The following is a 22,678-nucleotide window of genomic DNA, read 5'->3' as shown; positions in this document are numbered from 1 at the left end:
TTTGAAAATCAAATAAGAAGATGTTGATATGCCGATGTTGTGCCTACTGATTCGGATGTAGAATAAGGACTCAATATCTTGTTGCTGAGAAACCAGTATTTACCAAAATGTTTAAGTAACTTAAATAATTGAATTAGAACAGATAATGTGTTGTAAGATTGGTTTCGTTCTACAGTAGCAGCATCTGAAAACATTTTGTGTTTTTTTTAACATATTTACATATCATCCACCAATCCAATATTACCAGAACAATTGTCAATACAACCGTGATGTTGCCATGTACAAGTACTGTACTCGACTTGACATAATTGGTGGAAAACAACATGTCTCGTGTACTGAATCTTGTGCTGATGTTGTCACGATCCGGCCATTACATCAATCTCTGAACCCATCTTTGTACTTGGTCACCCTGCTTCAATCGCATATCCCCCTCAACATAAACACGGCTGTACCCAGCATCCAGAGCCTCAACTGCATCCCCCCAGCTTTATGTTCACACAGACAGAAGCAATCAGCTGACAGAGTGTTGGTGGCAATCAGAGGCTTGTGTATTGCAATCATCTATGATTTCAGTGTCTGATTGATGTAAATATTGCAGGCTTGTTGCAGGCGCGTCGCTGATAAATAAGATTTACAACTGTCACCGGCACATGTCGGAGTAGACTAGCAGCTAGTCTCTGAAATGAACATATTTTACAGAAAGAACACTTCTTAAATTATGGTAATAAAATATGCTAATAAGGAGCCCAGAGACTTTCTTTATTTTCAAATACTGAAGTACTGCACTAATCTAGACTTGCCAAACATTATAGACTTGCATGGGCTGTATTGGATATATTAGTTTCAGGGTCTGTATGACACTGAGGTGACACAGGGTCTAGTGTACAGCTGTTTGATGAGGACTGACGTGGGCTCCATCTGATCAGTGTCGGTAACAACATAAAACACATGCAGCTGACATAGTCTTGTTTGTAAACATACACTTGGAGGATATCCTAGTACCCGCACGACAACAAGTCGGACACTGCGACATGCAGGGCTCTTGCACATCCCCTCATCTGAGGCAGATAACACATCTCCCAACATCTCCCAACAATGCCAGCTACAGATGGCTCAACAGAAACAGGTTTTCTCCAAGACTCAGGTTGTTACCTGACGAGTTGACAACTAAATGCCAAATGTCCTGACAAGAGTTGGGAGACGACCTGCCTGTGTGTTGCTGTACGACATCACTGCTATTGTGGTGGTCTGGTACAAGGACACCACACAAAGGAGGGACCAGGGAGACGACCTGCCTGTGTGTTGCTGTACGACATTACTGCTATTGTGGTGGTCTGGTACAAGGACACTACACAAAGGAGGGACCAGGGGGACGACCTGCCTGTGTGTTGCTGTACGACATCACTGCTATTGTGGTGGTCTGGTACAAGGACACCACACAAAGGAGACACATGGGAGACGACCTGCCTGTGTGCTGCTGTACGACATCACTGCTATTGTAGTGGTCTGGTACAAGGACACCACACAAAGGAGACACATGGGAGACGACCTGCCTGTGTGTTGCTGTACGACATCACTGCTATTGTAGTGGTCTGGTACAAGGACACCACACAAAGGAGACACATGGGAGACGACCTGCCTGTGTGCTGCTGTACGACATCACTGCTATTGTAGTGGTCTGGTACAAGGACACTACACAAAGGAGGGACCAGGGGGACGACCTGCCTGTGTGTTGCTGTACGACATCACTGCTATTGTGGTGGCACGGTACAAGGACACCACATAAAGGAGACACATGGGAGACGACCTGCCTGTGTGCTGCTGTACGACATTACTGCTATTGTGGTGGTCTGGTACAAGGACACTACACAAAGGAGGGACCAGGGGGACGACCTGCCTATGTGTTGCTGTACGACATCACTGCTATTGTGGTGGTCTGGTACAAGGACACCACACAAAGGAGGGACCAGGGGGACGACCTGCCTGTGTGCTGCTGTACGACATCACTGCTATTGTGGTGGTCTGGTACAAGGACACCACACAAAGGAGGGACCAGGCAGATGACCTGCCTGTGTGTTGCTGTACGACATTACTGCTATTGTGGTGGCACGGTACAAGGACACCACACAAAGGAGACACATGGGAGACATCAGATCACCTTCTTCAAACACTAGATTTACTAAGCTGTCAAAATGATAACAAGTATCTTGGACCCTTGTTTTGAAAATGCAAAACCGTTACAAAAAATATCTCTGATATGTGTATAAAAAGAACATATCTTGCAGAAAACGTTTAGATATGACGTTAAATCTTTACTGCAACTATTGTGACCTATCACTACAGTATCTACAGTAAGTGTGCGCTGCCAGCCACCTTATGATATATATAAACCTTTATGTACCGTGAATGAAAATGATATGTAATATCTCTTTGTATAATGTACATTATGTATATCTACCTTTCATGCATATAATTATATTTACTCCCAAACGTAGCTTAAGTTTGCAGCGTTAGAAATTGGCACTTATCCTGTAGTCCTTGTCAAACTGCCCAGTAGTTAAGGCATCCTTAGGACTAGTAGAAACATGGCTTTTTAAAGGTCTTGCTATATATGCTGTCACTGGTTTGCACCCTGTCCTATGAGTGTGTTCTGTGCTATAAAACTTCTTGAGTGCTGACACTCTCCAGCACTGCCGTGGGTGTCCCATGTGAGCCGATGTTCCCACACGGTCAGGGAAAACAATGTCAGGAGTCTTCAAGCTGCAGGATCTATTTATTTACAGGATTAAAATATGAACTTACAAAATAAAAACCCTCAAACAAAACACAATATACTCCATTTCTGACCTTTAACATCTAGCGACGTAAAAATATCAAAGATTCAATTTTCTTCATCTACACATGCAAGCCATTTCCAGTGAAACAGTCAGTGCAAAGCTATTTAAACAAACCAGATAAAATAAACACTATTACCACTGACAACTCTCACGCTTTCAAGGGCCCATCACCTCCCTACACCCCTATCTCCCCAAGATAACCCCGCGACTCAACACAGGCTGTAGCTCACCTTATCCAGGTGGACAAGTGTATCTGTTAATTAGTCTTATCTACCTGTCACTCCCCCACCAGACAACGGCGCTGGGCGGTGATATCGGTAAACACTAAATGCTGGCCTAATCAACAAGCCCTGACATATGGACAACAAAGATTCCATCTAACTGCCATTAACATATTCACTAATGGCCGTTTGTTTTGACACGCACATGCTGTTAAGTCAATGTGTCAAATTAATGTGTCATTCTGTTGTAGATTACAATGGTCAGCTGGTATTTGGTCAGTAAACAAGATTTCACGCTGTGCTGCATTTAATGAGATTTGGAAGAGAAGCGTCATTTTGTGTCTGTTACGATTCCTACTGTGCAGTCAGTTTAGCAGGGATTGCCACAGACAGGACATACATAGGTCACGATACGATACATATCAAATCGGGCAAACTGTAGCTGAGTAGGGTGAAACAATACAGCAAGGTCATGAAACAATACGTATCATGATACATAGGTCACGATACGATACATATCGCGGTACGCATATTTATGACAAATCACATGGAAACTTCTTGACAATAAATATTTCAGAGCAGGTTCAGAAGGAAAAGCTAGCTGTAGACACATGTTCGTTGTGGCTATTTTTATTAGTGAACTTGAAATGCTAATTACAACACATTTTGCAATATCTGACTGACAAAATCGCCAGGGGTCATTAAACGAATAGTGAGTAATTTATTTTAGCAAGTGTATCATCTTGTATCGATATAGAAAAACCATATCGTGTATCGTATCATCACATAAAAACTCACAATGCACGGGTGTGCTGATGTATCATTTAACCCTATAGCTGAGATCTTGATAAGATTGATGTAAGAGGAATTTGTTAAAAACAGTAGGTAGTAGTTAGAGTACAACAATTCACATGGTTGCTATCATCACACAGGTAACTGAGCATGGAGACAGCACTGCACAACCTTCACTGACCAACAATAATTTGGATGAGTGATAGTGGGTGGGTGAGTTGGTAGGGTGAGTTGTGTGGATGAGTTGGTAGGGTGAGTTGGGTGGGTGAGTTGGGATTTACACCACATTTTGCAATATTCCAGCAGAGTGTAATTCATGGAGAAGAATATTTGAACTTTGTAAAGAATGTCAGAAATCTTTCCAACTGTTGCAACAATGAGTATCTTCATGAAGACTATCTCTCAAACACCAGGATTCTCACTGCTGTTTTCACAGAAAACTTAGTGGCTGTGATATGGGGCAGAGCTGTCTTATCACTGACTAAACAATGCTGCAAGCCATGACGTATATATATAATAGCTGATGTCAGGGATTCATTGGGGATTCTGTTATTTACAGACAAAACATACTTGTTGAGCTGGGAACTCACTTCCCACCATCAGATACAATGGAGGCATGGAGAAGGTGCTGGAGGCAAAGTCTTCCTGTCGGATCTCAACAACACTATATTCTTGCTGTGCTGTCAGAATAAGTTAATTCTCTTTCCATCACTTTTATCTACTACAGTACTAGGTAAACAATGTTGCAACAATGTAAAATAGTTTCTTCAGAAGCTACAAGAAAGTCCAAATTGAAATGCTGAAGTTTATTTTTAATAAATCATCTGTCTTGCCAGTTTTGTGGACTCTTAATTGTGAGTGAGTGAGTGAGTGAGTGAGTGAGTGACTGTGTGAGTGAGTGAGTGAGTGAGTGACTGAGGTTTTACGCTGCTCTTAGCAGTATTGCAGCAATATCACAGCGGGAGACACCAGGAATTGGCTTCACACATTGTATGTGACCCATGTGGGGAATCGACCAGGGTCTTTGGTGTGACAAGCAGACGCTTGATCTGTCAGGCTGCCCCACCCCATGCTTAGTCATCATAACAAAGCATACTGATGTCCCTGGGGAATAAAAACAAAAATAAAACTTTTCCAGACAATCGTTAGATCAAACCCTCGGAATTAAGAAATGATTCCTCCAGATCAGCCATGACTGTCAGTGTGGACAAAACTTAATTATCAGACCCTCCAACAAATAACCATAACGAGAAGTAGCTGTTTGGTACATTTACCTTGTACAAAGAAACTTCATTCTAAAGATAGACAAATGGCAATCAGGTAATTAACGTCCCTTGTCAACAAAAGTTGGAGACAGTTTCCCACCATCCGTACGGCTGTTTCATGCTTCTTGAGAAAGTACTTAGTCATTCAACCGAGACGCACATCAATGTAGATGAATATTTCACTCATTCCCTCGACCACAATGTCGGCATAGGAATGTCAGCTGGTTAGTTTGATCACAAGTAGAAATCAATGGCCAGTTTTTGTCAGCGACATCGTAAACAAGTGTAAATTTAATGAAAGGTCTGTAAATATCTACGCTGGCTCTTGTGACAAGAAATAATACGCCTATACCTCATGTTACTGCACGCAACGGAGTGTGCATGATAACGTTTAGTGGTATATTTATTGACAGGACACATCTTGATTTAGAATAGTTCACGGTGAAGATCTTCAAACTGATTAAAACTAACAATGAGTGAGTATGAGTTCGAATGCCGTAAGGGACTCAACCCCCAAAGGTGCTAGAATCTGTGCTTTTCTAAGACAGTGTACAAAAGTAGACACAATTTATGGAAAATAACTTCTGTATTTTACCGTAATGGCCAATTACATAAACTAACATCTAGTCTCTGAAATGAACATATCTTTCAGAAAAATACAGTTGTTAAATTATCTTAATAAAAATGTACTAAAAAGGAGCCCAGAGAGTCTCTTCATTTTCAGATACTGCAGTAACATTATAGACTTGCATGGGCTGTACGGGATATATTTGTATCAGGCATTACAGTAAAATATTGAAGTCATTATCCATAAATTGTGTCTACTTTGTCATCCATCAACTTCTAAGGATTGCCTATTAACTCTTTCAACACAGTAGGCCAGTTATCCGGCCAAGAAGCATCGAGTCCCCAGACACCGCAGGCCGGTTATCCGGCCAAGCTGTAGTAACGTCAAAATAGTACTATATTTTTATGGACCTACCTGTAATATCATTCATTTATTAAATCTATCACATTTCACAATATCTGAAATACATATTCCATTTCAATTTAACATTTTTTATCCTTAAATTAAAACATTATTCACTATTTCCCGCGATGTTATTGAAAATAAAATTCTCGGACACACATTTCGATAACGGGTTCACATCGAACACGTCAAAGAGGAAAATAGAGACATTTTAAACAAATCTTTAAATATATCATACAAAGTAATATATAAAATCAACAAAAATATATCTAAAAGTAATCAAACTTACATCTAAGTTATTATTTCCATCTTTTCAGGCGATCGCGTGTAATGTAAGTCAAATGACATCTCTGCTTTCGTCGCCTTGAATTCTCGGCTCGGACACGATGTTTAATGCAAAAATATATGCATGAAAAATCTTTGTCACAGCTCGTAATCTAGCATGATACATTCACGAAGTTCCATATTTTTAATATATATCGTGATTTACTGCTCAAAACATTCAGAATAACACGATTTAACAAAATTCTTTCGCAAACTTCTGTAATTTATCGAACACGAGCTTGGTATCACAGCTGTAATTTGATTGGCTGCCTTAGGTCACGTGCTCAAAATTGACCAATCATGAAACTTGTAGCAGATTTCAGCAAGAAAGCGTCATTAGAAACCAATTTTAATCCAATGAAATCGCTTGTTATAACTACGGGAAAAAAACAGTCGATGTTACGAGCGTGTAGATAAAGGAAAAAGCTTTCCAGCGATGTGTCATATGCCATTCTTCGACAAACCTTTTATTCATACGAAACCTTGAAAACGGGGGTATTTCTTCATTTTACTGAGCGGACAGTCGCTGTTATCGGGAAATGGTTGATGACAGAAACTATTTATAATTCTTTTTAAAATGATTTTCCAATAACATAAACAATGAAAATAAAACAGAAATAGGTACGTGGATGTTATGAAATCATATATTTGCCGAAAATCGTCAAGTTTTCGCTTCCTTGGTCCTTAATCTGGATGTTAACAACGTGTTAGCGTACATTTTTTATTTACAACGAATTTAATTAAGTAGTAAATGCATTATTTGAAATAATGTGAAAAATATAACTTTCTTATTTATAAACCATAGGATCAGACCTTTCAAATGGTGCATAACATGTAGTAGCAAATATATTTTACAAGCAGGTATTTTCTTTGATAAATGTTGGCTTCATCTATCAAACAAGAGTCTCTGGGAACTCGGTGTCCCAGCAGTAAACACTTCTGGTTGACTGGTGTTGAAAGAGTTAAACAATTTGAGAAAGTGTAATCCCAAATATACTACTCAAAAGAAGTAAAGAACACCTGATTCTTTCATATGATTATAGTTAATCTGTTATGACTTGTCAGATTTACTATGGTCATATGAAAGAATCAGGTGTTCCTTAACAACTTTTGAGTAGTATATAACATTTGGTACATTCAACCAGTACCTAGTAGTCATTGTGAAGTCATAAAACAACCAAGTTATTTCATCATTGAACAACAACACATAAACTACCAGTAATGGATCAGATGTAGTTACGTACACTTTCAGTCATAATGGGTCTATCTTCAACATATTGACTTGTCAAAAGTTAAAATTTCATGAATTACTTAATTTAACTATATTTATGTGGCTTTTAAAACTCTGTAGCATCAACGCAGTGTCAATCAATGTTGAATTGAAACAATAGGGAACATCCACAAGTCCAATCAGTCTCTCCCGTCTATGTGGAGACTTGTCGGCAGATATACTTAATCTGATTAAAAATGAACAGTTATATTTAGTAACTAAAACCATACAACAAACAAACATAAGGTCAGGGCACGACGACAGACAAAGTCTAAACGAAGTCATTGTGATCATACAGGTGTAAAAACACAGGTATCAACTCTTAATGGGCTGACAATGAAGACATGGTTTGCACACAAACAACTTGAAGCAGCTTAGGGTTAGCAGCAGAGGTGTTAATCAGCCCTGCAGGTGTTAAACAAGCATCTGTCTGTGGGATTACCTTTGGTGGCATTGTTTCAAGCACCTGCTTGTTAAAGGTGTGACTGGTAAATTCCCATAACAATGTGCTTTACTTCCCGTGGCTGGTAGTTGTATTGTCAGACAATCGCTGATAGATTACATATTCTTTCATAGATTAATTAGGGCATAGTCTTTCAAAGGTTAACGTCAAATACATTTCATTAATGAGATCTCCACAAATGCAAAATGTGAAAGAATAAATTCAAAAATTAAGATATCAAACTTACAACATATCAAAACATACAAAAATATATTCCTGACAAAGGATCTTTCAGGTTATGATTCATAAAAAAAGAAAGAATTTAAATCTTCATAAAACCAAGGATAACATTTAAAAGGTTCCAACTTGATTGAAACCCAGGCCAGCATATTTGAGAACAACATGACTGTAACAGTGATAAAGGTTTCGCTCGTCTTATTAACAATTCTACCTGGCCTTCAAAAGGCCATTAAGCCCAGGTGTATGACATTAGAACAGGTAATGACGGCCACATGTGCTGCGCTGTATGTGATGTGGGTACACAACTGACTCTCGTAGTACTGGCACATTTCAGTGGCTGGAGTACGATCAGACAGTGGTGTCCTGCCAGGCTGTGTTTTACATCCAGTATTATTGCATACAACCACAGAGATTAGCATTTTCACCATGTATTCAACAATGGATTAAATATTATGCTTTTCACCTGATACAGTTTCCTCTGCATTGTGAAAAGATAATGCTTAATTATTTAAATGACATCATATGTTTAATGTATTATAGCATAGATCATAACAGTGAGTGAGTGAGTATTGTTTTACACCGTTTTTAAAAATAGAGATCATAACAGAAACAAATGTATGGATATATAAGGACATAATAACTCATTTAGAAATTAAATATTATGAGAAACTGTCAAATATATCTGCTGATAATAACTTAAAACATTTCAAGACTGCAGTTACAGCCACGGGCACTTCACCAGCTTTATACATGACTGCCAGCAAGGCCTAACGTGCTATTTGATTATAAGATCTTTAACTGCATAGTTTACATAAACAAACCTAGGATATGAAATATGATATCTACACGGAAGATAACAGTTGCGAATGTACCACTGTAGGAGTTGGTGTGGACATGCCCCGAAACTCAAGCCTTCCCATGTGACCAGCTCGGCCAGCCTGGGAACACTACAGAGTTTGGCCACACTTGAATCTAGCCAGGTGGGGCAGGTAGAACTGTGTTCAAGTTGGGCCACTTCGGAGATCAAGTCAATGGAAGGCCATGCCATGTGGTATGGATGATCAGGTGTAAGACATGATTAGGTGTGATAACACTCGTAACAATAGGGGACAGAGGCCAGGGGATTACAGGGTGGATACAGCGTCATATATCCCCGGTGAGATAGTCCCTTATATCTCACGCTGTGCACTCACCAAAAGCAGGAGTAGTTTTGACGTACTGAGATAAGTCACACTGCAGTCTGTAGCTATCAATAATTCAATACTGCATTTCTAGTGGTTACTGGACGCAATGTAACGCTACCTACAGGCTGGGGTCTGTCGATTGCTGTGAGATGGAAATCATTTTGCAAGGGTTCTCTAGAGGGCCACATTGGGAGATTTACTGCTGGGGACTACACTGATTCAGTGAGTAAACTAGTGTTCATATTAGGCTGCTGGGGTTTCCACTGATCTGAGGGACGGGTGTTGTACTGTGTTACAGACGTGTGTTTGTAATAAAACTGGAGGACCACGTGTGACAGTAATAAAACTGTAGAGTAACGTCAGGTAGGTTACTCTCGCCTGAAAATGTGTTGCTGTGAGCAACAACCATAAGCTTATACAGAATGTAACTTACCTATTGTATATTAAAAATAACCTTATATGCTGAAAGATATTTGGTTGACTAAGTGATTATCCCTAACGTCCATTAAAACAAAGTGCCTGATGTCAATTGACTGTAACCATGAGTCTCATCTCATGTCATCGTAGAACAAGAACCGGTGACCAGAACTATGAATGATCTATTAATCCTCTCTCGATGCTGTATTAGAAAGTGAAGTAATAGAAACATGTTGATATATATTGTAACCCGGTAGACTCCATTGAAATCATCATTATCATCATCATTATTATCAAACTCAAGATGGTAAAGCATACTCTGTGACAGAGAGTGTTTTCTGTAATCATAATCTTCATCATCATCATCATCATTATTATAAAACTCAAGATGGTAAAGCATACTCTGTGACAGAGTGTTTTTTGTAATCATCATCATCATCATCATCATCATCATCATCATCATCATCAACACCATCATCATCATTATTATAAAACTCAAGATGGTAAAGCATACTCTGTGACAGAGAGTATTTTCTGTAATCATCATCATCATCATCATCATTATCATAAAACTCAAGATGGTAAAGCATACTCTGTGACAGAGAGTATTTTCTGTAATCAGTGTTATTTCAGTAAGTCACCTAGCAAGGCTGCAGTGAGCTGAATGAAACATTTGATAGAATTCCCGTCTGCTCCGGAGAGTGCATCATGTCTTCCATCAGAGCGAGTGGGCTGAACACAACTTTGAAAGTATGTCTCAAAAGCTACCAGCATACTGCAGCAGGTTCAATAACACCAACCTACACATGCTATACTAAAATGTTCCTTAAAGAGAGGAGGGTGAGGCATGTCATCTAACAGCAAGCATGCGTCAAGTCACTCTCTAAATCCGATCTGGTTCACCGGCCTGTACCTGTGGCACGTGTTTGGAGTGTGCCTAAACAATGAACTGTTTGTGAATCCCTCCTTCTTTGCCCCTTCAGCTAACAAAAGACGAGTGCAGTAAAGGGGCCGAAACAACAAAGCCCATTATAGCTGATAACAGTGCCCCGAGCCGGCACACGACCAGGTGTTGCCCGGGGCTGTACACTGCGTCTGTCTGTTGTTCCTGTAGGGAGCCAGGACTCGAGACTCGACACTTATCAAACAAGGGGAGCTGAACCCTTTATTGCCTTCATGTTACCCGCACACGCCAAACATCAAAGAGTAATTTGGGGCCGGGGACAGGTGGAACAGAGTCTCCTCGTAGACCAGCTCACAAGCCCTGGTTGTAACGGGATGCGGATTCAGTCTTACACCTTAGCAGATCAAAGGAATCCTAGGCTCCTTACTGGACAGTGAGAGCTGGGTGATGAATTGGCCAGTGAAGCGGCACATGCGCAGGCAGGCAGGCAGGCCAGCGAGTGGAAGCTCAGATAGCCAGTGTAAACATCCCTGCTGCTCTAATTAGCCACAATCTGCTGGCACGAGCCTGCTGGTATAAAAGCTGGAGCAGCAAGCAGACGTTATTCAGTCCACGATAGACTTGAGAGCGAGAGGGTGAGTGTTTGGCTCTGATGTTGGGATTGCTGTATAGTACTACTGTGTTTACACCTTGTCTGGATGTGGGCCTGCACAACACTGCTGCACAACACTGCTGCAGTTCAAGCCTCACACTGCTTGTGTCGGTAAAAGCCAACTTGGCTCGTTGCCGTCTGTTGTTTTCACCTGATTGTGTGTAGTGTACACATGTTCCTTCTCATCGGTCCAACTTGGTACAACAACCAATTCCACCTGTGCTAGGACCCTACATCTGTTTGAGGATCCAATACATATATTCTAGGACCGGGTAGGACCTAACAAGCCCTGTTTGTGATGGCCGCTGGTAATTATCGCCAGGCACATCTTTCTCCCAGCTCTACCACAGGAAGCTTGTGATTTTTGGCAAATGATTACAATCTGACAGTGCAGGGGCTTGTCGTGTTTGTGGTTAGCAGACATTCCACATTGTATCTTATTTTATTGGGGCCAGTGCCAGCAGGCGCCGACCATCCAGTTGTACCTGCACAGCTCCCTGTTGACAAACCATGACACAATTCATTGAATTAATGCTGCCGTTCAATCCATAACACCGCCGTCACATATCGCATTGTGAACTGTTCAATGCTTCAATCAATACTCGTTTCAGATGCAAGTGTTCAGGATCAAGGCTTGTTTTCTGTTTGTGTTTGATGCTGACAAATGTTTAATTTCGCTGCAGGACCAACTGATGTAACGGAACCATGGGTAAACACCAAGTGAAGATGCCTCACAGTAACCTGTGCGTCTTGACGGCCATTACATTCATCTCCTGGCTCTCCCTAGTACACGGTAAGTCGTACACCACATCTCCGTCGCCGCAGTGCAGCATGATGTGCATGCTGCCGCACCCCAGCTGTGCACATTCCTGACGCCAGCCGGTACTCTTGTAGCACAACAATAACACCATATTTATTCAAAATTGTATACGTTGATTCTGGTTTGATGTTGGAATAGTGCTTCTAGAGACAATGATGAATGTCAATGTTCCCACACCCAGGACACACTGGAGTCACCTTACTAGACATGTACCTCGTTTCTATGCCAGGCATACAATGATGTACTGTGTATACACATCTGCCGTATTCATTCTCCAGCCCCCCTAATGTCTGAACATTCATGCATAGCTATGTACATGGGAAGAAAGATTGTATCTTGTAAAATCAATCCTGTGTTCAATAAAATATTTGAGTTAGCCACAATGTTTTCTTATCAAGTGTTTTAGTATTTTCTTATTAAGAGAGTTTTATTATTTTCTTATCAAGAGTTTTTTTGTTTTTCTTATTGTGTCCTTTATTATATTATTAATAAGAGAGTTTAATTATTTTCTTATCAAAAGAGTTTTACAATTTTCTTATCAAAAGTGTTTTATTATTCCAGGGGATAGGCTGGCAGCTTGTTTCAACAGTACACAGAAGTCCATTGACATTGTGTGTGGCGCCGGCGCCATGGTCCGGATACTTAAAGCATTCTATGGATTTTCCCCAACTGATTCCTGCGAGTATAGAGAGGGGGACTGCACCCTCCCTGAGTATGAGAACTACCCGTGTGTGGGGCGCGAGTCCTGCAGCATCAACCTCCCCACAGGAACCTACGGGAGCCTCATCCAGTCCTGTGGTCGCTATAGCAACTACTTCCAGGTGGAATACGAGTGTGTTCCAGGTAGGGTATTTTTTCCTCCTATGTTAGGACCATGAACTTTCTGTGTGTGTGTGTTGAGGAGGGGGTGATGTGGAGGTCTACACCCAAACTGTCAGGGTTCTAAATCTTAGACAAAGTACCAGGTTGGTACTCAAACTAGGGAAGATGAAATTTCAGGATTGTTTTATTTTTTGCCCACTGACAGTTAAAACATCGCAATACTTCGGTGGCATGAGAGAACATTTTCCCCCACTTAAAATAGATTAGTGTCAGACAAAAAAGCAGGATCTGCATTTTCAAAATCATCAAACACATAAATAACCTTATCTAAAAACATTCGGCTGTCACAGAGAAGGAAGCCTCCCTTTCAACATGAACTTCTGTATCAAGTTTGGAAATAAACAAAACTACCCTCTCTTCAGAGTGCATTGCCCCAGTTCTGACGCAAGTTATCAACATTGGCAACATAACAGGTTAATATCACCGTTTTTTGGCACCGGGGCACACCGTAAGTGCAGCAATGTTGTGACAAATTATGATTGGCAGCGCTATGTCGGTTATTCCTGTACTCCACTACAGTGTTGACATACAACACTCACGGCGCACGGTGTACACCTCCCCACGTCCCCCATGTCCCCCCTCAATGCAGGTCCCCCCTCATGGCCAGGAGCCAAAGGTAAACACTACCTCTTCTCCTTGGCTACCTGCTGTGTTATCTCCATGCTTTATGAGATTAGGCCATTTGGCGCCAACTCCCGGCCCAGGCCTCGCATGCGTCTCCCAGCTGACTGGGTCCGGCTAATTCGCGTTACATCACAGGTGTTTTCAGTCTCAGACTATCTATGCAGATTATTCCGTACATATTTATATCTCATCACTACCTAGTCCTTGACACTGAACAGTTGTAATGCTGAACAGTTGTAATACTGAACAGTTGTAATGCTGAACAGTTGTAATGCTGAACAGTTGTTATGCTGAACAGTTGTAATGCTGAACAGTTGTAATGCTGAACAGTTGTTATGCTGAGCAGGGAGGCTTAGATGTAGGATTACAAAAAACTGGTGAATCTAGTCATGATTATGTTCAAATAATAGGAATTTGTTTGGTACATTTCATTTAAGATATTACATTTCCAGTTTCTTTTAGCATTTTAAACATGTTAAATTGAATCAATATAAGCCAACTGATTAAAACATGATTTTATAAAAAATAACCTAAAATACAACATATAGTTAAAGTGAGAAAACAATGTGAAAATTATTCATCAATTTATAACAGGCATAAAGAGGCAACTGAGAAGTGCTTCATTGTCAAGAACATTTTTTAATAGAATTTCCCCCACAGTACAACCTGAGTGAGATAGCAGGATTTAAAATGTTTGAGAACTGACAGATGTCGGTGTGTCGCACATTTTTTTATCCCTCCTGCTGTGCCCCAAGCAGTGAACCATCAACAATAGTCTCCCCGGCCCAGAACACGCCAGCTGCCAGACGACCTTCACCTTGCAGCATACCTGTGCTCAGACAGCTGGGTAGAGGGATGTGTGTAGGGGTTGAGGGGGGAGGGGGAGGGGAGAGGAGGGGAGAGGGTGAGGCAGGTGGAAAGTACAAGACCCATGTTACACAGATCTGATTGGGATCTTTATTGCCAACCCTCATTGCTTATTCATATTGTGTGCAGCGGCATACCACAAACAGTGCAGTCATAACACTATCTCCACCCTGAAGACATGCAAGAGTGATGTCTACGCGTTATCACAGATCTTGACTACATTATTAGTCATTTCTCTTTCTACAATCTACGTTCTCCTGGAGGATGACGTTTCACACAGACAGGCACTATCTTGGTAATCTCGGCCAACCGCGATACACAGTTTTTAGGAATTCAGAAGAATGCCATTCTAAAAAATTACATACAAAAATATGTTTAATATGATACATTATGCAATCGAATAAAGGTTAGTTAACGGAGTAAACAGATAAGATCTTACTATTGCTCTCACAGGTATTTGTGAAATTTGATTATTAATTTCATATTCTGAAAGTATCAATTTCTCCATACTTTCAGTTAAAGCTGTATGTTCACTGAGCAGGGGATAAGTCTTTAAATATCAACATATAACAGCATTCAGTGGTCCACTTGTAAATATTTTGTAGTTTACAAACCCTAAAGATGAAATTAAAGTAAAAACATAAAGATTTCATTAAATGTAATAAATGACAACAATTGGGTCAGAAATGAAATTACTAATTATTCTTGGAGTAAGTTGCTTGTTTATCTGGTAACCTTGCCCTTCATATCTGAACATACATCTCGACCTCAGTTGAGAGAATAAATACGAAGAAAACTATTAAACTACAGTTAGATGAAACTGACAACAATCTGCCACTAACGTAAACACAGACGAAAATGAACCAAGTTGCTTCCCTTCACCCATTGCATTCAGATAAACAGAAGTTCATATCAGCTCAACGATACTTATGCAAGATAAGCAAGCTACCTAGGGTGTGTTCCGATAGATTTCTCAACGGAGCAGGCTACATGAGGTGGCTGCATGAAAAATAACTGCCTGCTCCTTAACCAATCAGAAGCTAGCATGTAACACACAAAATCAATATCAAAATAATAAAACACCTGTTTGTTTCAGCCACTGTGACAAATGATATCTGCAGCCTTCCCCAGCTGACAGCCCAGAATGGGTACATCTCTACCCCGAGGTACCCTAACAACTACCACGAGGCCCAGAACTGTAAGACCTCCATTGAAGTGGCTCCAACACAGCAGATCCGGCTCCACATCATCGACATGGACCTGGAGCCCAAAGGCAAGACGGACTGTGCTGACTGGATGTACTTCAACGACAAGTTCCACAGCATCACCCTGTGCGGTCGCCGTGCCAACGACACCTACAAGACGTACAGCAACTTCCTGGAGATCGAACTACAAGCTGGGTCTGACAGCAAGAGCAAAGGATTCTGGTTGTATTATGAAGGTAGGTTTGAAATGTAACTCTCTAGTCTCTACCCACAATGCAACATTATTTGTGAGTACGTGGGGCAGATGGGTAGTCTAGTGGTTAAAGCATTCTCTCGTCACACCAAGGACCCGGTTTGAATCCAGACATGGGTACAATGTGTAAAGTCCATTTCTTGTGTCCCCCGCCATGATATTGCTGGAATATTGCTAAAAGTGGCGTAAAACCAAACTCACTCACTCACTCACACAGTCACCCCAGTGAGTGAGTTGTGATGGGAATCAAACCTGGGTCTTGACAAGCCAACACCTTAACCACTAGCCTACCACCCCATCCTAGTCAAGCCTCCAGATCTACCTCGTGTATTGTTCAACACATTCAACACAACACAACACAACTCCATATATAGATTACTACACCACTAAAATCAGGGTATTTTCCAAAAGTTCAGAAGTAAAGCCGATCATCCTGACGCCTAGAACACACCCACCATTTGTCAGCATCTTGCAAAGACACAACCATTGATGTGACTTTTCTTTCATCAGCCTTCCCACCACTGCCTACCACCACAACCAAAGTCATCGGTGACAGAAAGAAATCTACAAAGCAACAAGGTGAATCTACAACATCCAGACTGCTCGCTGGCTTGACGGACAGGTCCCACAACCCTGCTCCCATGACCCAGACAGCGACCACGACGGCCACACCTATACCAGTGTACCGCGACTTTGTCACCCAGGGCAACACAAAATCCTCCCTTCCATTCGGTGAGTGCAACCTCCTCTAGCAGTCAGACGCATGATATACAAGTTATTAACTGTGACCTGATGCATGATATACACGTTATTAACTGTGACCTGATGTGTGATATACACGTTATTAACTGTGACCTGATGCATGATATACACGTTATTAACTGTGACCTGATGCATGATATACACGTTATTAACTGTGACCTGATGTGTGATATACACGTTATTAACTGTGACCTGATGCATGATATACACGCTATTAACTTTGACCTGATGTGTGATATACACGTTATTAACTGTGACCTGATGTGTGATATGTACATTATTAACTGTGACCTGAATAATGACATTGCCCTGTCTGTTGCAGCAGCCATCGCTGGCGGTGTGATCGGGACGCTCAGTGTCATCCTCATCATCCTCCTCACACTCCTCGTCATCAAATGGTGAGTAAACATGGCAACTGCTGGTCGTATGACAAAAATACACCTCAATATTTGCAACAAAATTCTGGTTTGCTTATGAATAACGGTGCTGAAAGATATATAATGTTTTTCTACACCAATCTTGGGTTTGGTATGTTGATACATGTTACATCCTCATATTCATGTCTACACCATGGGGAAACTTGTGTTCATCTCCCCCTTGTCATGCTGTATAAGCACAAAGTCCAGAAAAACGCCCATGTTTTAGAATGTTTACCAACCAGTTCTCTCCCTTTGGCCTTAGTTAAACACTGGAAGCACAAACGGTAGAGAGCATGAACATTTAACAGTTTTTCATAAAAACATAGACTCGGTCAAGGTCTTAGTATAACCAATATTTAAATGTCTTTCAAATAAGTAAATATTTTGACTTTTCCTCCTCCAGGTTCAAAGAGCGACGCTACTATCAGGACAAAGATCAGTTCCTGGATCACAGAAACCCAGCGTTCCGCAGCAGCGGCGACTTCAACGCATGCAAAGTGGAGGTGGACTACTACCACTGCTGACATTGCAACTATGTCTACTGCCAGATAGACTCAGGTGCTCAGCACTGGGGTAGGCTGAAGTGTGTTAGTACAGCTGTCATAGATACGCCGTTGCTATGCCGTCGCTGTGCCGTCGCTATACCGTCCAGACCATACTGTGTGATATTGTGACTGGAAACACAGAATTTGACACAATCTTCATCAATAGCTGCGGAGCAATCTCCATCATCAACACGTCATATGCAAGTGACGAACGTCACCACAAGTGCCTGTGAACACTAGGGGCAAGATTAACCCTTTCAGAGACTCATAACCTCAAAGGGGTTAAAGAGAGCATGTTGGACACTGTTGGACATAGGTTAAACATTTCTACACACAGTGACACAAGAGTGCCACAGAGTGCCAATGTGCTACTCATGTGAAATAGACACCGTACAACACTGTTGTACTCCCTGCCAGGACAAAGGGCAACATGTGCAATCTTAGTGCTATATACATCATCATCATCATCATCATCATCATCATAATCATCATCATGCCATGAGAGAAACCATGGTCTAGTCAGAATACCAAGCTCATCAGGACAAGCGGAGTTGTGTCCCCTGATGGAACTATGCCACATTGTCTGTGATACAAGGATCATTCCCTATTTTTGTATACCATGTGTTGTACATAAGCACTGTATTTATGAACACTGGCGTGTTGGCCATGCCGACATGGAAATGAATGATTTGCTCAAACAAGGGCAAAACAATGTCATGAGAGTGTAAATATTTGAAACATAACTTATTCTAGCTTCCACTGTAGATATTAACTTATCTCACGCCCATGTCTCCATGCACCAATAAACATGGCTTCTGTCCGACACCATGTCTGCTTGGATCCCTATATCAGTCATCGCGCTATCTAGCCTGCTCTTCCCTTCATTATATCTAGCCTGCTCTTCCCTTCATTATATCTAGCCTGCTCTTCCCTTCATTATATCTAGCCTTCTCTTCCCTTCATTATATCTAGCCTTCTCTTCCCTTCATTATATCTAGCCTGCTCTTCCCTTCATTATATCTAGCCTTCTCTTCCCTTCATTATATCTAGCCTTCTCTTCCCTTCATTATATCTAGCCTGCTCTTCCCTTCATTATATCTAGCCTTCTCTTCCCTTCATTATATCTAGCCTGCTCTTCCCTTCATTATATCTAGCCTGCTCTTCCCTTCATTATATTGACTTTTTATTCCACATCCGATCCCGACATCTGTTTCCGAACATACACAGGGTTTCTGAGCCAACAAACTCAGTGATTGAAATTTATTCATTTTTTACCTTATTAAAAAATCTTCACAATGGTAAGTTCATTCAAACCTCGCTGTAACACATTCAATAATTTAAACAAATTTAAATTTAGATTTAACTATTGGAGTTGAAAGCATATTGGGAAAAAATTCAAAATTGTTTTTTTTTAAAGTTTGTATATTCAATTTTGAGGCTTTTCAACATTGCATTCAATGTAATGATATAAAACTAAGTCGTCAAACCTCTTCCTCCTCGATACCGGTCCTGTTTCCCGATACCGGTCCTGTTTCCCGATACCAGTCCTGTTTCCCGTGAAGGACAAGTCACCTCTACACAGCCATACCATTAGTTGTAACTATGACAACAGGAATTGGGAAATGACTGCAGAGAAGAATATCAACTCATCAGCATCTCTAGATAAACCCCAATCTCATCTTCAACCATCCTATGTACTGGTTCCGATATTCAACCAGTGAGTGTACCAGTTACCATATTCAACCAATGAGTGTATTGGTTTCGATATTCAACCAGTGAGTGTACTAGATACCATATTCAACCAATGAGTGTATTGGTTCCGATATTCAACCAGTGAGTGTACTAGATACCATATTCAACCAATGAGTGTATTGGTTTCGATATTCAACCAGTGAGTGTACTAGATACCATATTCAACCAATGAGTGTATTGGTTCCGATATTCAACCAGTGAGTGTACTAGATACCATATTCAACCAATGAGTGTATTGGTTTCGATATTCAACCTGTGAGTGTACTAGATACCATATTCAACCAATGAGTGTATTGGTTCCGATATTCAACCAATGAGTGTACTAGTTGTTATACTATACCAATGAGGTACGAGTTACCATATTCAACCAATGAGTGTACTAGATACCATATTCAACCAATGAGTGTATTGGTTCCGATATTCAACCAGTGAGTGTACTGGTAACAATATTCAATCAATGTATACTACTTTTTCATACTATACCAATGAGTGTACTAATTTTCATATTAAACCAATGGGTGTACTAATTCTCATCGTCAACCAATGGGTGTACTAGTTTTCATCGTCAACCAATGGGTGTACTAGTTCTCATACTATGCCAGTGAGTGTACTAGTTTCTCATTCCAAGACATTCTCCATGTTTTTTTAATCGCTCACGTCTCATCTGTTGCATCAGGTACCCACCAGGGGGCACCCACAAACCTCTACATCGTGCATCCAAGATACTACTTTCCAAAAGAAATGTTTTAAGACTATTTCCCCATAAAGCAGTTCTTTCAGAGTTTGAAATTATCAAAAAAGTAACAAATGTCATTAAAATTTAATTTTGAATATTATTCTTTAATGTAAAAAACAAGAAACTGTCAAATCTCTATCAGAATGAAGCTGCCAGGTTTTAGTGTAAAGGGAGAAATATCTGTGTTTGCAAAGGCATCTTGATGCAGATCACAGACGGTGGGTCCACGGTACATTCACAAGTTGTTTATTCTGTCTCAGTTGTTTTGTTTACTAATTATCACGAGTTCTTGTTTTGCTTTGACTGAATGGACAATGAATATTCATATCTTTGTACTAGGGCATAATAAAATGTTGACTTGAAAACCTCCTTGTTGATTGTGATTACTGGACCCGTGTAAAACCTCCTTGTTGATTGTGATTACTGGACCTGTGTAAAACCTCCTTGTTGATTGTGATTACTGGACCTGTGTAAAACCTCCTTGTTGATTGTGAGTGAGTGAGTTTGGTTTTATGCCACATTGAGCAATATTTCAGCAATATCACCGCGGGGGACACTAGAAATGGGCTCCACACACTGTACCCATGTGACTACCCCACTGCCCAATGCTAGCTCAGAACATCAGACATCCTAACACACACCTGTGCGGAATGTGAAACACTAATAGTTGTTTGTTGTCCTGTAAATAATCCAGCCTGGCCCAGACAATCCAGTGATTGATATTATTTGCATTGATCTACATCTTCGGTGTATGATGATGTGCAACCAACCCATCCATTATGTCGCTCCTTATGATCAGCATAGGTTGCTGGGGACCATTCTAATCAGGAATCCCCAGCGGGAGACACAGTATAACTTTCAAATAGTGATCTGAATATTATTTCCGTTAGATCACAGTGTGTCAGCTTGATATTAGAGGAAGCCAACAGTGATGCGGGTCTGAGATGTTTATGACTTTGGTGAACTGCCATCACAGTGTCTCTGGGATTCAAACCAGCAGATGTCGGCTTAACGAAGGGAGACAACTCTGCATTAACTTGTCCATCCCTGCCTATCCAAATAGATAGTTATCACATGGAATTATCACACACACATGTCTCCTGTAAGAAAAAGTTTGAGGTCTACTTCATTTACTTCATTTACTTCCTACTTCATTACATCTTCAAAGAGCTGAAGAAGGCAATTTGAAAGTTGATTTGTCTGTACTGTTAGACTCCTTGTGACACAGGGAAGTTGTAGCAGATATGTCAGTAGCATCTATTGTGTTGATAACATGAACTGTGTTTTCTCCCATGAGACAGAACCGAAGCCTGTAAGCACAATACACATGGGGTCTTATTGCTCAACAGTCTCAGCTACAACATCATATTAAGGACAAAGCCGAGTATTTGTTATAGAACATCACCGTGACGAGAAGTTCTCCATAAGAAACAACACTATTGCCATGGCAACGAAGACATAACAGGACAGCTAGACAGCTGAATCAACACCACAGTAAAAGTTTCAAATAATTTGTGGTGCTGTTACACATACAAAATCGGTCATTGGAGCTGATGACACAAGTAAAGATCATCATTGAGGGGTACTGAATGGCTTCCAGACATAATATATCATGTGACATTATCAGTCATCAACATGGAATTCCTTTCTTGCACACATATGAATTATAATTCAATTAAACATTTATGTTGACATATATGGCACAACTATTCCTTGGAATTGCTAACTTGTAAGCATTTGCCTGATGCTAAAATTAGCACAGGCAATAAAGTCGTGGAGAGCCGTGTTCAATGAACATTGCGGTCAATGTGGCCATACAAAGGGTCACAAGGCTTGGCTAACTGGCAGTCGAAGATGATTCAAATCTCAGACAAAACTGTTTTGCCTGGAAGTTCATGTTATGGTGTATATTAGTCAATTAATGATCAGAATAATTCTAGACAATGTCAACGTTTCACGCATGGAACTCAATATAATGTCTAAAACTGCAGACAAAGGGCACTGTAGAGCACAGTCTCCCTTTAAAACTGGAGCTGTATATGTACTGGTCGTCCATGTTTGCTGTAAAGGAAGTCCTAAAAGTTGATGTGCCTCGGTGTGACAACGATGTCACATACAAACACCCCAGGGAACACCCTCCACATGGGGATGAGTCAACTATACAACATACTGACACAGACACATCTGGAATAAATATATGTGTGTTGATTTCTGAAACACCAAGAAAAGTATTGGTCATCCATGTCTGCTGAAAGGAGTTTGTTTGTTTGTGTGTTTGTTGTTTAACGCTGGATG

At 40.7% G+C, this 22,678-nt stretch overlaps 2 protein-coding genes across 5 annotated transcripts in view; one reads left to right on the top strand and one right to left on the bottom strand.

The window, feature by feature from the left end:
• Nucleotides 1-22,678, bottom strand: part of LOC139473796 (activating signal cointegrator 1 complex subunit 3-like) — a 228,620-nt gene that overhangs the window by 139,080 nt on the left and 66,862 nt on the right. The gene's annotated exons all lie outside the window — the stretch shown is intronic.
• On the top strand, nucleotides 9,687-20,756 carry LOC139473886 (uncharacterized). Of its 4 annotated transcripts, none has more exons than XM_071256677.1 (7): nucleotides 9,687-9,767; nucleotides 12,202-12,311; nucleotides 12,900-13,181; nucleotides 15,808-16,152; nucleotides 16,680-16,901; nucleotides 17,254-17,329; nucleotides 17,754-20,756. In XM_071256677.1, the coding sequence occupies exons 2-7, from the start codon at nucleotides 12,224-12,226 to the stop codon at nucleotides 17,872-17,874; spliced, it is 1,134 nt and encodes a 377-aa protein (XP_071112778.1). In that variant the 5' UTR covers nucleotides 9,687-9,767; nucleotides 12,202-12,223; the 3' UTR covers nucleotides 17,875-20,756. The 4 variants fall into 4 exon arrangements, with proteins under 4 accessions (XP_071112778.1, XP_071112780.1, XP_071112777.1 ...); XM_071256679.1 differs by lacking the exon at nucleotides 9,687-9,767 and adding an exon at nucleotides 11,185-11,501 and having other exon boundaries at nucleotides 17,257-17,329; XM_071256676.1 differs by lacking the exon at nucleotides 9,687-9,767 and adding an exon at nucleotides 11,189-11,501.

This window comes from Haliotis cracherodii, unplaced genomic scaffold (assembly GCF_022045235.1).
Source record: "Haliotis cracherodii isolate W230 unplaced genomic scaffold, xgHalCrac1.p SCAF_3, whole genome shotgun sequence".
In the NCBI taxonomy this organism is placed as follows: Eukaryota; Metazoa; Mollusca; class Gastropoda; order Lepetellida; family Haliotidae; genus Haliotis; species Haliotis cracherodii.
This window is presented reverse-complemented; position numbering and strand designations above follow the sequence as displayed.

What these genes read in the sequence shown, in the direction of transcription:
- LOC139473886 (XM_071256677.1), top strand. Translation starts at nt 12,224, where the DNA reads ATGGGTAAACACCAAGTGAAGATGCCTCACAGTAACCTGTGCGTCTTG. An exon ending in ATTCTGGTTGTATTATGAAG is followed by an intron (nt 16,153 to 16,679) that starts GTAGGTTTGAAA and finishes TTCTTTCATCAG; the next exon opens with CCTTCCCACCACTGCCTACC. An exon ending in AAAATCCTCCCTTCCATTCG is followed by an intron (nt 16,902 to 17,253) that starts GTGAGTGCAACC and finishes TGTCTGTTGCAG; the next exon opens with CAGCCATCGCTGGCGGTGTG.